The sequence below is a fragment of the Vigna umbellata genome, chromosome 8, assembly GCF_029865625.1.
Source record: "Vigna umbellata cultivar VRB3 chromosome 8, Vumbellata_1.0, whole genome shotgun sequence".
Taxonomy (NCBI): Eukaryota; Viridiplantae; Streptophyta; class Magnoliopsida; order Fabales; family Fabaceae; genus Vigna; species Vigna umbellata.
The window spans coordinates 38,483,505-38,498,501 of NC_142172.1; the positions used below are offsets into that span (position 1 = coordinate 38,483,505).

The window sequence follows — 14,997 nt, forward strand, 5'->3', positions numbered from 1 at the left end:
TTATTCGAAACATCCAATGAAATTTTGTTTCCTGTTTCTATTTATTGTTGGTATGCTCCTAACTTTTTTACTGTTTCAGTGTATCTGTTTATTTAACAAATTCAATGGAACTGTAAAAAAAAAAAAATCAACGGTATTTACAGTTGCCGTAGATAATTTAATTTAAATAGTTTTTTTTTAAACTTGTGCTATATGTAACATCCTAGATTATATAGAAGCATATAAAATAGTAAGTTCATATTTTTAATAAAAGAGAACAGTTAGAATAGACTGTAAATAAAGTTGTTAAGCTTACAATCATCCTAAATTGAGTCATAATTTAAAACTTTAAGTACTAAAGAGTAATTCAAAATACAAGAAATAACTACGAGAATCCTAAGGAGACTAGGCTGCAGCATTGTCTTCCTCCAAAGTCTCTCCAGATGCACCTCATCCATCTCTGCTCACATCCAAGTGGATGATTATTGCAAAAGAAAAAGCATACCCAAGCAAAACACAAACACAAAAGCAAGGGTGAGCTAGATATAAAATCATGTTATAGCAGTCACAAACAACATGCAAATAAAGACAGATACACTACACTACACAAACATGACTTGTTGCACTTAAACTTGACTCGTCTAGACTTAGAATGATTGTCGAGCTATGGCGGGTCGTGCACTCGTGGTGACCTCTACTGCTTTGCAAAGCCATTGTCAATGGGTTTCACCCTACCACACTCACAAGCTTAGTCTGTTATCACTCACCTTGGGCCATACTGGAAGCACCCAAGACTAGGACCTCCTGCTACTACTCACGACATGGTTCAATCCTCTCTACTTGAGAATGATCGACCATTGTAGTTACAGGATAACCCCTAAGACTGAGCTACCATGCAAATCATTCTAAACACTAAGGTCACCACCATGAATCTTCTCCTTGAAGATCATGGAATTACGTCCATCAATCATACTTGTCACATTCAACCACCAAACATGTTTCAAACCATCACATACTATCAGTTCAATAACATTACTAGAATCATGCTATGCATTTCAATCATTCCCCATACTTGGTTCGCCCACGACAAGAGTAAAAGAGAAGACTGGACTCAAAGGATTTGCACAGCGCACCCTATTCGCAAGGCGAGACAGGATGGTCTCGCACAACGCACCCTCACTCGCAAGGCGAATTAACTCGCTGAGGTGTTGTACCTCATGTCCCTCGCATAGCGCACCCACTTAATTCGCTATGCGAATTAACTCGCTAAAGCTACAGGCCTCAGTTCTTCTCGCATAGCGAACCCAGGTCGCCATGGGAGAACTTAGACAGAGAGTACACTCCCTAAAACTCTCGCTTTGCGCTCCACTCGCCTTTCGAATTAAATGGGCAGTGGTTCCAGACCACCACCAGTCGCATAGCAACAAGATTCGCCAAGCGAATCCACAAGCAGAGAGCAACACCCTCTGGTCATTCGCACAGCTCACCAACTCACATAGCTCACCAACTCACACAGCTCACCAACTCGCACAGCGAATGACTCAAACAGTGAGCACTCTCTACAGGGTCTCACTATGCGAGACAGCTCGCATAACGACTCTGCATCATCTGCAGAATGCAAATTCTGCAGAATCACACACTCACACCAGCCCTTACCATTTATAAGCCTCTTGGCCTACTTCTAAAGCCTCTAATGGTTGATATAAACCTAATTAAACTTATCTAATTGATTTTACTCATTCCTACCGTGATTATAAGTGATTAAGACCCAAATTCCTTCTTAAAACACTAGTTTCCTCAACTTAGGGGCTCAATTCTAATTCTACCATTTTTAGCCTGTTTTAAACCAATTTTAGAACCTAACAAGTCACAATTGACTTGCCTAAGATGTCCCAACATCCCAAATGTGCACAGAACTCCTACTTCCCAAAATCACTACCTCACTTCCTCTCAAGTGACCTAAAACACTACAAATCCTCTTAACTTTCAGCATACAGCTGCTACCTCAGATTTTTCTCATCTCACATCCTCAGTTGCAGTCACACAACATGTTTAAATCAGCTCACAAGCATTAATTCACATATTCACAGATGAACATGTCAGCACATATCATTCCATACACTTAAAACTTAAAAACGTAACTCAAACAGCACAATGATGCATAAATCAGTCCATACACCTAACATATAACAACTTATAAGAAAATATTCTAGCTCCCCTTACCTTAGAGTAAAACCGCACAGCTCACTAGAATGCCCTAACGGTACCTCTCACGACAAGGACCCGAACAATGCCCTACAACCACCGAAATGGTGATGGAAACAACTCTTAGAACTAGGACTGAGTAGAAATGGAAGAAGGAAAAAAAAAGGCACATGCAACCAACAAGAATATACGTCTCCATTCAAGAACAGTAAAAAGGAGGTTGCATGGAGGGACTTACTAGCTTAGAACCCAAAACTGATTGGATGGTTTTGAAGCCTTTTACATCGTGGATGTTTGAGCACCACCTAAACAGAAATATACTGGCTCAGTGAAAAGAGATTGAAGAGAGAAGAAGAGGTTGTAGAGAGAAGGCAGAAAAAAGAAGAGCTGGACTTTTAGAGAGAGAATGAAGTTGGGTTAATGAACTAGGATATCTGAAAATAGACTTTTAAAATGCAAAGTTTATAGTTTCACTAACTTAATTACCCCATTAACTTTCTCATATTGCACTATCTTATATTCTCGATGGGATTCTCTGTCTCCACTTTTTCCCTAACATTTAAATTTTTACAATATTTTGTATTTGTTGTTTTTATTGGTAGATGACGAGGTATGGAGGAGGATGATAGTAACAGAGATAAGAACATCAATAAAATAAATTAGAATTAGAATGAAAGTGCCTATGAAAGAGAATTTTTTGGTGAATAATTGCCAAAAAGGAAGAAAAAACAGAGTCCAAAATATAGATGAAACAAACATTACACCTTTCACAAGAATCGTGAAGACCATGACTTTTTATATGAAGTTGATAAGTTACAAAACTATAAAAGCATTAATACCATGCCATTTGTTTGGTCAAAATCTTCTCAGTGAAAAAGTAGCAAATTTCTTTTATAAGAGATATACGTTTCAACTTGGATTTCCAAATTGAAAAAGTAGATTTTTTCCCACTTGAGGTAGAATACAAATTAGCTTTAAATACTAATTTGTTTTTTAATTTCGTAGAGTTTATTTAACTCAGTTTTAATATACTTCTTTTTAGTTTAGTCTTAGTTTTTGTTAATTTTATTTAATTTAATTTTTTTAACGCAATTTAGATAATTAATCTACGTTAAACCATGTATTTCACCTAAATTTTTTTAATTTTTATTTATTATTTTAATTTTAAAAAAATGTCCATGTATTAATCTAGTATGTGTTATATGACACTTATGATATTACATGTCAATATAGTGTCATTTGTCAGTTCTTTTATTCAATTGATCTCTACTTAATTCATTATTTTTGTTCAGTTTGCTTTTATTTTCTTTTTAAAATGAATCAATTGTGTCCTTTCTAAAATGAAACTAAATTTAATATTTATATAAATGTTATATTTATTAAAATTCATATTTTTATTAAATATTTTTGGTTTAGGGTTTCAAATGGTTTAAAATTAAAAGAAAAGTTTTAAAAGAACTAACACTACTGATCTAAAACTTTAAGAGATTAAAATACATAAAGTATTAAATAAAAATTAAAATTAAAAATAACACATTTTATAACATTAAAAAATCATTGTAATTATTATTGTGATAAAAAGAAACAAAAAAAATATATCTAAACATAGTTATATTTACTAAAAAAAATTAAATTTGATAATTTTATTTTATAATCAATTAGTATAATATTGTATGATATTTATATTTAATAATTTATTTTTAATCTCTTAAAATGTTAAAGTTAGTTTTTATTTTTAAAATTGTTATTCTAATTTAAATCAACTTTAATCTTAAATTATAAATATTTAATAAAAATATCAGTATAATATTTATATTAAAATTAAATATAAAACATTGATAGATGATTTTATTATTATTATGTGAATTGAACAAACTCAATAAAAATAAAAATTAAATTAATATTTAAGTAAAAAAAAATTATATAACTTTCAAGTGAACATTCTCAAAATTTGAATTTAAAGCTAACTTATAAATTTCATAACGAGTGTATTTTAAAAAATTGGGTGTTAAACATAACTATTTCGCTTTTGAAGCTTATTTTTCTGGAATAAATTCATATTTGAGATTTATTTTTCTTAAATAAGTTTGTATTAAATATTATTATAAATTTTCCATCTCATCTAAACTAATACACTAAAGTTGATATATTATCTGCCATCAAATATAAATGCGCGAAATTATGAGTATAAGTTTATTTTTCAGTATTCATTATCTTTCTCTATTCTTTCAAAAAAAACAAAATTAGATGTTAGAGTACATCTTTGGTTGTAATTATAATTGTAAAAGACAAATTTTTTTCAACATTTAACATGTTACTTGTACCACTAGCATCAACTACCTAATCGTAGATATCAGAGTCGTACAAGAAGCATCAATTACAAATTCCATTTAAATGCTTCCACATGCACCCATACATAATAAATCTAATATATATATTAAGAAAAATGAAAGTAAGTTTTGTGAGAACTTTGTAAACTTTGAGACACATAATTAAGAATATGAATTTCTAATATAAAAATTTAATTTAAATACAACATTAACCGCGTGAAAAGTAGTTATATAATCATTTAATTATAAATTGGTTAATTTTATAATACTATTTTTGAAAAATCAATCTTTTAGGTGCGTTTGACTCGGTTATATTTTTTACATTCTTTATATCTTTTAAGAAGAAAAAAAACTTTTTCGTGACAAACTCTTCTAATATATTACTTTTAAAATTCTCATTAAAACAGAATATATTCTTTTTGTAATTTTCTTGACTACCTTTATTTTATTTTTATTATTAACATAATTTTTTATATATTACATTATCTATTTTGTAAAGACAAGATAACTGGTTTTGAACAAAACTGTAATAGGGGAAAATACTCTCTAAACTAATTGAAGGTTTATAATATAGAATTATTGCAAGCATTCAAAAAATATATATATAAACTATATTTAAACACAGCTAAAGTATTACTTTTTAATCATGTTAGTACATACTTCTTCAATTCTACTATTAAATTTTATCCCATATTAAATATACCACTTTTGAAAAAACTCATTTCTTTCCTAAACACGCTATTTCAAAGAATAACTTATTAAGTAAATATTTAAATTGGACAAAAAATGAATGAGTTCACATAAAAGTTATTGATTAAAATTTTCTTATAAATGAATTTTGACTAATAATTTTGTTTCCATGGTTGTTTCTCAATGGTTATTATGATATAAGTTAAATGTTGGACAATTTGTTGACAATTTTATCTTATTTGTGTAGTAATAATACATGACTTATTTGATTAAGTTAAAAACTGTTTTAATGATTTTAATTTACAAATATGATTTATTGTTTAGACAGTTAGAAGAAAAAAAAACAATTATTATAGAAGAATAATACTATTTTCACATGAAAGATATGAGTATTATGGAAGAAAAGATTTGAAAGGAGAGAATCATGTTTTCGTTTTGAAGTGAAGGTGAGTATAAGTGCATACTTATTTCATTTTTGTATGCATGTTTCTTTTGTGAAAGATCATAAATCCAAAACATGGAGAAATTATATATAAACAATCCAACAACTTATACCACAGCTAAGCTTAAAGAGTTTTAGGATTTTTTATTTTCATAAAATAATATATAAATAATATAATAATTTTCTCTCTTTTTTTTATCTACTCTATTTTTTTTTTCAAAATTCTAAAAATAAAAAGGGATAAAATTTAAAAACTGTGATTTTAAATGCATTTTTTTTTGTATTTTTCCAATATTATGTCACTCATCAGCTCTAATATTTCATATAAGTAAAATTTCGTACTTGATTACAATGGTAGGAAAGTATTATTCATCAGTATTTATCATGATTAATTTTATTAAAGAAAGTTACAAGTCAAGTTCTATAGTACACTTCAAAAATAGTTACAGAACAATCATAGTTAAAAAAATAAGTGTTGTTGGCCGGTATCTTGGGAGTCAACGTTTTACCTTCACATTCTTGACCTTCACCATTCTCATGCAAGTCTTCCTTAGAATCTTGGCCTTAGCCATGAGAATCTTGGCCTTAGCCAACATGAGAGTCTTTTAAAACTCCAAGCTCCATTTACACAATAACTTCATATTTTATGAATAAGGTAGATGAAAAATTTATATACAAAATAATGATTTATTCAAATATGTAATTTTTTAATGACACCACATCTATCTCTTCAGTGTATATATATATATATATATATATGAAATATATCGATCGAAAATTAATGGGAACAATTATCAAGTATTAATAGGTCAGATTACTTTATGCTTTATAAATATACGGTATTAATTATTGATTATTTAACTAATCAATAAACTTGACTGCCACAAACTCTATACAACTGATGTCAGGGATCTTAATCTATAGACCTCTCTAAATGTCTTCTGCAGGTCAACTACCCATCGGAGTGGATTACGTTTTCGGAGAGCACTTAACAATCAAAAAAGAGCGTAGCAAAGAAGGAAGACCGACCCTCGGACAAATTCAACCGAAACATTTTGGCGCTCACCGTGGGGTCGAGCGACATCCCCACGAAGCCACGAAGAACCAGACACGCGCTCAGTCTCGACATCGCTACTTCGGATCAACACCAGATTTTGCAACAAGAGTAAAAAATTTCGTAATAATTCCTAAGCATGTCTTTTGTTTTGAGAACTTTCACGAAGGTTCACTTCTACTTTCAACCAGGTTCCACTTTTCATTATAATTTATAAATTATAATATATTTGGTTAACTCATATTTCTGTGAGTAAATTATCCTGCAGAGTAAAAATATCCTCCACATGAGGTTCAGTCCTACGTTCAACCTTGACAGGTTCCACTTTTCATCATAATTTATAAATTATAATATATTTGTTTAACTCATATTTTTGTGAGTAAAAATATTCTACACAGGATGGTTCAGAAATGCGTTCAACCTTGTCAGGTCTTAATTTTAAATTATAAAATATTATGCATAGATGGTTCAGAGTTGCGTTCAACCTTGTCAGGTTCTACCGACTCTTAGTTTTAAATTATAAATTATAAAATATTATGTGCAGAAAGGTTCAGACCTCCACTAGGTCAAGTTCTACCAACTCTTAATTTTAAATTATAAATTATAAAATATCATGTGCAGAAAGGTTCAGACCTACCTTCAACTGTGTCAAGTTATAATGGTAGTCCCCCCTGATGGCTATACCTTTAGGGAATAAGATGGTTCGCGACCCTACTCCACATAGTAGGGATACTATACATTCAGTTGGGAGTCTTTGCACTCAATGCGGTCTGGCTCATACAGATGTCATGGTTGAAAAGGTTCCTATGACATTTTGTATGGGTTACTACCTGAACAGACATGCGCCGACTGTAGTGTACTCAATAGTATAAGGTGCGACCTTAGCCGTAGCCGTGATATGTTACGGTTAATAAAAGTCCTGACTTATTCCTGATAATGGAAAACCCAAAAAATATCATGAGAAGGACCTTTATTACTAAGATTCATATGGGAGAGTTAGAAAAATGACTTCAGAAATCCTCGCTCAACGCAGAAAGTCAGAAAAATGACTCATGCCTCATACCGCTCGGGGGAAGTCAGAAAAATGACTCCTGTCTCAAGACCGCTCGGGGGCAAGTCAAAAAAATGACTTCAGAAATCCTCGCTCAATGTAGGAAGTCAGAAAAAATGACTCCTGCGTCAAGACCGCTCGGGGGAAGTCAGAAAAATGACTTCAGAAATCCCCGCTCAACGCAGGAAGTCAGAAAAATGACTCCTGCCTCAAGCCCCGCTCAACGCAGTAAGTCAGAAAAATGACTCCTCCCTCAAGACCGCTCGGGGGAAGTCAGAAAAATGACTTCAGAAATCCCCGCTCAACGCAGGAAGTCAGAAAAATGACTTATGCCTCAAGACCGCTCGGGGGAAGTCAGAAAAATGACTTCAGAAATCCCGCTCAACGCAGGAAGTCAGAAAAATGACTCCTGCCTCAAGACCACTCGGGAAGAAGTCAGAAAAATGACTTCAGAAATCCCCGCTCAACGCAGGAAGTTCGAAAAAGAACTTTTATCAGTCAACTACTCAAAAGGTTCAACCTTGTCAAGTTCCAATGCCTTTTACTCAACAGGTTCAACTTTGTCAGGTTCCAATGCCTTTTCATTATAAAAATAAATTATAAAATATTGAAGCGTTTACTTTATTTTATTTAAAAACATATTTTTTGGAGTGAATCTCTTGCACAGGAAAAAGTGTCAAAGAGAACTCTTAGCATTTTCTGGTCAGTCTAGGGAACCCATCCAAAGAGAATTCCTAGAGTTCGCCGCTCGGTACAAAGAGCAATGAAGACTTAAAGCATCGAAGATAGACTCCCTAAATACACAACGTAAGCAACCTCTTTTAAAGCTGATAATAATCCCTACGCACCTCTTTCTTTCGAATAAAAGAGCTTGCTTGGGGTTGGGGGGCTTATCTACTATATTAATTATTTATTATTGGGTTTGATTCCCTACGCACCTCTTTATGAAATATATCTTACTTGAGCGTGGGAGTGTCTTCTGCAGGTCAACCACCCATCGAAGTGAATTACGTTTTTGGAGAGCATTGGACAATAAAAAAGAGCAGAACAAAGAAGGACGACCGACCCTCGAACAAATTCAACCGAAACAAAATATATATATATATATATATATATATATATATATATATATATATATATTATATATTATGATCAATATATTGAGTTTTATTTGACTATGTTTATTAAAAGTAAAATTATTTTTAAAAAATCTTAATTAGGTATTCATAATAATTAATTATATATGAACAATATTAGTAAAAAAAATCAATAATAAATACAATAAAAATAAAAGAGATAAAAAAAATTAGAAAAAAATTCAATCATCATCACAATAACTCATTGCACCAGAAATGTTAGCGTATAAATACTTTCTATTTTGAAGTATACATCAATACATATTATTCTCAACATAAATAGAAATATAGTATATAGATATTTATTAATCATAGTTAGGAAATATATTAGGAAAATAAATGAATACTTGGAATTTTAAAATAATCATTAATTTTGATAATATTTTAAGGAGTTAAAATTGTAATTATATCATGTTACAATTTTGATCAGTTTTATTGATCTCTAAGAATCATATTTTTACATAAAAGATAATTGATAAAATGTATGAATGAATGAGATTTGAAGTTAACCTAGAGAATTTGGTGCAAAGGAGAGAATATTCTGATTGTGAAGAAGGATAAAAATTAGAGAAGAATTAAAAAATGAAAAATGAAAAAGAATAAAATTAGTTGGAAGGAAGGGTAAGAGTGAGAGCCACGCGTGCGTGCGAGATTGTAGAAAAGCGAAGCGAAAGAAAGATTGAAGATTGTGTTGTTTAAATTTGATGATTCCAATAGTGCTGTGCTGTGAGTCGTTGTAGTTGTCTTCCAAAAACAACCCCATGCCGTCACACATGGAAACTACGTGTGCGGGTGGTGCGTAGGATAACAACAAACCCAGCGCACGATAGCCTACACCCATGCTTGGAGTTCTCTGCGCCACTCGTCCAAAGCCCTGGCTCTTTTCCCTCGTCCATGCCTCGCCGCCTCGCCTGCCACACGCTTCCGTCTCCCTCTTAGCCTCGCCGCCTCGCCGCCACCATTCCAGCGCCTGCAAACTCTTCGGTTCGGCTGGCGGCGCTGGCTCCATATGGCACGCTATAATGCCCCGCAGCGGTGACGGGTTCCGCCGCGGCGTTGTGGCCGTGCATGACCTGAAGGGAGAGGGATCGTGGAATGTTGCATGGGACACGCGGCCGGCGCGGTGGCTCCATCGTTCTGATTCCGCGTGGCTCCTCTTCGGAGTCTGTGCTTGCCTCGCGCCGCCGGGTTGCGTGGACGCCGTTACCGATTCCGACGCCGTCGCTGCGGACGAGAGTTGCGGAGTTCTCGATAAGGAACTGAAAGTCGATGTTTCTGCTGATTACAGAGTCACTGGTTTGTTCTTTTTAATATTATTTATTGTTTTATTAATTTAAAAGGTTTACATTAGGTTTGTTTGATCGGATGAAATGAAATATAGTTCACATTTTTGGGTTTATAAAAAGCATTTGTGTTGGATGTGACTTATGTAAAGTGAAAGATGCTTTTGCGTTGTGTGGAGAGACACCTTTTAACTCCTTTATGAGAAATGAAATTGGTCTGTGTTGTTTGGTTTGAAGTTTGATCACTAATTTCGTTTTGATAGCATAAACCTTTTTGCTTTTGGGATTAAACATTGTTCTTTATTGATGGTCTGTCGGTAGACGATTGAACAGATGAAGCGTTTTATGCTTGTGGGAATTTTCTAAAGAAGCTAATACTGAGAGGATTTTAAATTGGTACTGTTGAGTTAAATTCTTTTTTAGCAGTTTTTGTGTTGTTGATCATGGAGGTAAAGAAATTGTGTATGATTTTAAAATGTGGACTCGTTTGTGAGTTATCTCACTGAATGGTGCAGGGGTACCTGCTGATGGTCGTTGTCTGTTTAGAGCAATAGCTCATGGGGCTTGCTTGAGAAATGGGGAAAAAGCACCTGATGAGAATCGTCAAAGGGAATTGGCTGATGAATTGAGAGCTAAAGTATGATCATTGAGTTACATAACTTAAAAAAAAATATTTCTTTTTTTCATTTCCATTTGCTTATTAACCATCTTTGTGTCCCAATTTAGGTAGTAGATGAGTTGTTGAAAAGGCGGGAGGAAACAGAATGGTAAGTTTTGTAATTTGAGGATGTATGATTCTTTTGGATTGCGTTTTTCTGGGCTTGGTTATCTGTTATGTTTGATGTTTCTGTAGGTTTATAGAAGGGGATTTCGATACATATGTGAAGAGAATTCAACAGCCTTATGTGTGGGGCGGAGAACCAGAGCTGTTGATGGCTTCTCATGTTTTGCAGTAAGTTCTAGAATTTGAAATTTTCTACTGCTTTTAGTTGTTACTTACATCTAATGAAATGAGAATTGAGAGGCACAAGATGTTTGTCCATCCATATATATTAACTCCTACTTTTAGCTCACTGTTATAAGAAAGTGTATTAATTGCACATAGTGTATATAATGTTGGCTAGACAAACTCCAATTACTATTTACAATTTGAATCCTAGTCTAATATATAGCCTGAATTGCTTTCTCATTTATTTCATGGTTATTTATCTCACTCGGCTGTATACTTTTTCAGGACACCAATATCAGTTTTCATGAGAGACACGGGCTCGGTTGATTTGGTAAACATAGCAAAATATGGTGAAGACTACAGGAATGATAAAGAGGAGAATTCCATAAACGTGCTATTTCATGGATATGGTCACTATGACATACTAGAATCTGTGTGACAGAACATGCTGCCTTAAAATAAAGACACATGATAACAAACTCACTCGACTTGGTCGTTCAGTACATTGAGAGCTTTTTGGTTTATTTAGTGTGTTGAATTTAGTTACTCTTTTATTAGTGTAGTGCAGCAGCAGCAGTAACTTTATTTAATTCAAGCAGAACCATACTGGTAGATTTTTTTGTAGTTTTTTTTGTTTACATCAGATATCAAGAATTCAATATAGATGAAAGACAGTAATAAATTGCTGCAATAATAATTTGGTATTGTGATTAGCATTTGTAGTAAACACTTTATTAGACTGTATATAAAGAAAAAGAAAAAAGAAATAGTCTTTTAGTCATTTTAATTTTAATGTGTGGAGTTATTAGGAATTATTATGTTGTTTTTATGAATAATTTAAAATTATTCTGACTTTGAAGGTGTTCGTTTGTATCTAGTCTAAGATTTAGTTAATCCTGATGTATTAATTGACATTAGACTATTAGTATTAGATGTATTGATCCATGGGATTTACCACCATAATATTCAAACAAAATTGAATGAAATTAATTAGTGTTTTTTTTTTTCTTGATATATATGGTTTATTCATCCATAATTTATTAGGTGAAAGTTAAATAGATTAATAAAATATGACCTAATTCAATTTAAACTACAATCATTAACTTACTTTGATCCATTGTGTAGATTTTCAAATTAGTCCTTCATGACTAACCTAAAAAAAGAGAGGGAAAAGTTGGTACACGAAATGCAAATACAACACTGAAAATCATGAGGCAGACGTGAGACCAATGTTATTAGGTGAAATTATAGAACAAAAAATCATACTTGTTGCAGTTGGGTCAAGGTCTGGTAAAGAAGGAATTACATTTTCTGGGACAAGGAATGGTTAAAAATGTAACTTATCAATTGACTGTTATAGGAGGAACTATTATTTATTTATTTTTGTTTTTATTGTTAAGATTGGCAAGAGTATCTATGTTAAATATTTATTTTGTCTTTTGTCATGTGATGGTAGTGTAGTGATACATTTGGGCCTATTAATATGCATTGATAATATGGTAGCTTATTTAAAAAAAAAAATTAGATGAGTGAATCCAATTTTTAAATTTAAGCTTTTAGATTGCTGTATAAATGATGCACAAGTGTAAAAACAGAACCTAAAAGCATCCTTCAGTTGTGGAGAAAAAGGACTGTAGTAATAAAGGACTCAAAAAGGTTTCAATTCCCAAAGAGCATCTCTAATTGATGTTCTTAGAAGACAAAATTAAGTTTAAAATCTATAATAAATAAATTTAAGTATTTTTAATTAAGTTTTATTTTTAAGATTCAAAAAATTATATTTTTTAATTGAGGAATGTTATTTATAATAAAGATACTATAGTTAGTGTAAAACAACATACATAAGCTTTTATTGGTTCATAAGCAAGTAATTCTAATGGAGATTATAAAATTCATAACACCAATACATTTTACTTTCTCTAAAGAAAATGACAAATTATTAAAATAAAATTAATTGCTGTGATAATATTTCATCAAACTTAAGGTTACAAAATTATTCATTTTGTAAATTGTTCATCAAATTTAACTACGTATTGTGTTTATTTGGATTATTTTTAAGAGAAGAGGTGAGGAGAAGATATGTCTGTAGAAAACAATGTTTTATTTTAATTCAATTTTAGTCCAGAAGGTCATGGGTGAAAAAGAACTAACGTTTATTTTTAACTGAATTTAAATTTTATTTTAATTAAAATCTTAATTTATCAATCTTAATTGAGTTTTATTTTAATTGAAATTCATTCAAGAATGTGAAAGATGCAACATAAAACTCCTTAAAATTTTAACTAGGTTTGAATTTTGTTTTAATTAAAACTTAAAGAAAATAAGTGTGGTGGGTCTTAAAGAAGGTGTGAATTCAATATCAATAATAAGGAAAAATTTTAATTGGATGATGTTACGTGTTAATAATAAGATAAATTTTTAGTTGTATTAAATTTTAATTTGGTTAGATGAAAAAAATAATATTAATTGTATTAATTTTTAATTGAGTTGTGTCTCATAATACATATAACATGAAATTTAATTAGGTTCAAGTTTTATTAAAATGAAATACACTCAACTAAGAGGATGAACTGGTAGTGTAGCAGAAAAAAAAAACAATTAGTACAATCTTATTTTGTTTGAGAATCTGAATTATTTTATTATATATACGATTATACGATGGATTTGAATGGTGAATACTATGTAAAATTGTAAAGTTTTATTATTTAAATATCAATTTTAACTACAATGATTATACGTGATAATATAACCTTCTTATCCAATACGTTTTCAATTAAAATAAAAAAATTAATAACAAATATTTAATTGAAAAATATAAATTTTTTAAATACTTAATTAAAAATATTTAATTTTATTAAGAACTTTAAACTTAATTCTTGATTTTATAAATAAATTCTTTTTGATTTACAAATTTCAAGAAATAAATAACTATACATTTTCTTAGTCATTATTATGTGTTATAACTGATAACAATGTTGCACTTTTCTTTCAAAACAGTTATCCCTATTTAAAAATTGCGTAATTATTCATAAGGAATACATTTAATTAAATTTAATTTTAACAACTAAAAATGCATCCCAGATCTTGGACATTTCATTTCCTGCAGAAAATTACTTTTTTTTACTTGAAAGGCACGCCACGAAGCCCACACAAGAAAAAAAAGCTGGGCCTACCTTTGAATTTGTTTAACTCGTTCAAAAATTTATGAATGAGGACAAAAAAATTGACATATCCGATCCCAAAAAGGGGCTTTACTTTTGCACTTCCAAATTTCATTGTCAAAAGACAACTCCTTCAATATATATAGATATAAAATATGTATATGTATATAGATATAAAATATAAAATAATTTAGATAAGTAGTAATTAGTGTTTACTATCACATTTTAAAATTCACTTTAGAAAACAGAGTAAATTTCAAAATTTTTAAAATTTATCAAATTTTGAAATTAATTTAAGAACTTAACATATTTTAAAATCGAGTATTTATTTTATTTTTAATTTTAATTTTTTAATTTTTTCTTTATATATTTTTTACATTTGTTTTAATAAATTATATGTTAAGATATTAAAATACTAACATAAAATTGTATTAAAATATTATATTAAACTAATTAAAATATTTAGTAAATTTTATTTAAATTCAAATTGATTCAAATAAAATTACATTTATTTTTATGAATATTTTTTGCTAATTAAAATATCTAATAAATTTTTCCTTAAAACAAAATTTAAAAGAAATTTGTTAACCAGATTCTAAAATTCGATTATTATATATTAAAATATTAAATTAATATAATTAAAATATTTAAAATACTTAGTATGATTGTTTTTCTTATCAGCAATACTGTGGTATCATGTCAGCAAATATATCATAT

General features: G+C 30.6%; 1 protein-coding gene and 1 long non-coding RNA gene across 2 annotated transcripts; one reads left to right on the top strand and one right to left on the bottom strand.

Moving 5' to 3' along the window:
• Positions 1-257: 257 nt before the first annotated feature.
• LOC148194641 (uncharacterized) lies at positions 258-2,600 on the bottom strand. The gene is made up of 3 exons (XR_015781567.1): positions 2,423-2,600; positions 2,203-2,274; positions 258-439 (listed from the first exon to the last, which is right to left on the bottom strand). It is a non-coding gene; the product is annotated as an uncharacterized LOC148194641 (long non-coding RNA).
• A 6,937-nt stretch (positions 2,601-9,537) lies between these two features.
• Positions 9,538-11,832, top strand: LOC148194642 (uncharacterized). Its single transcript, XM_088095879.1, has 5 exons — positions 9,538-10,183; positions 10,686-10,807; positions 10,897-10,937; positions 11,024-11,122; positions 11,405-11,832. Exons 1-5 carry the CDS (start codon positions 9,727-9,729, stop codon positions 11,556-11,558), a joined length of 873 nt encoding a protein of 290 aa, XP_087952005.1. The 5' UTR covers positions 9,538-9,726; the 3' UTR covers positions 11,559-11,832.
• The last annotated feature ends 3,165 nt before the right edge of the window (positions 11,833-14,997 follow it).

What these genes read in the sequence shown, in the direction of transcription:
- LOC148194642 (XM_088095879.1), top strand. Translation starts at nt 9,727, where the DNA reads ATGCTTGGAGTTCTCTGCGCCACTCGTCCAAAGCCCTGGCTCTTTTCC. An exon ending in TGCTGATTACAGAGTCACTG is followed by an intron (nt 10,184 to 10,685) that starts GTTTGTTCTTTT and finishes TGAATGGTGCAG; the next exon opens with GGGTACCTGCTGATGGTCGT. An exon ending in ATGGCTTCTCATGTTTTGCA is followed by an intron (nt 11,123 to 11,404) that starts GTAAGTTCTAGA and finishes ATACTTTTTCAG; the next exon opens with GACACCAATATCAGTTTTCA.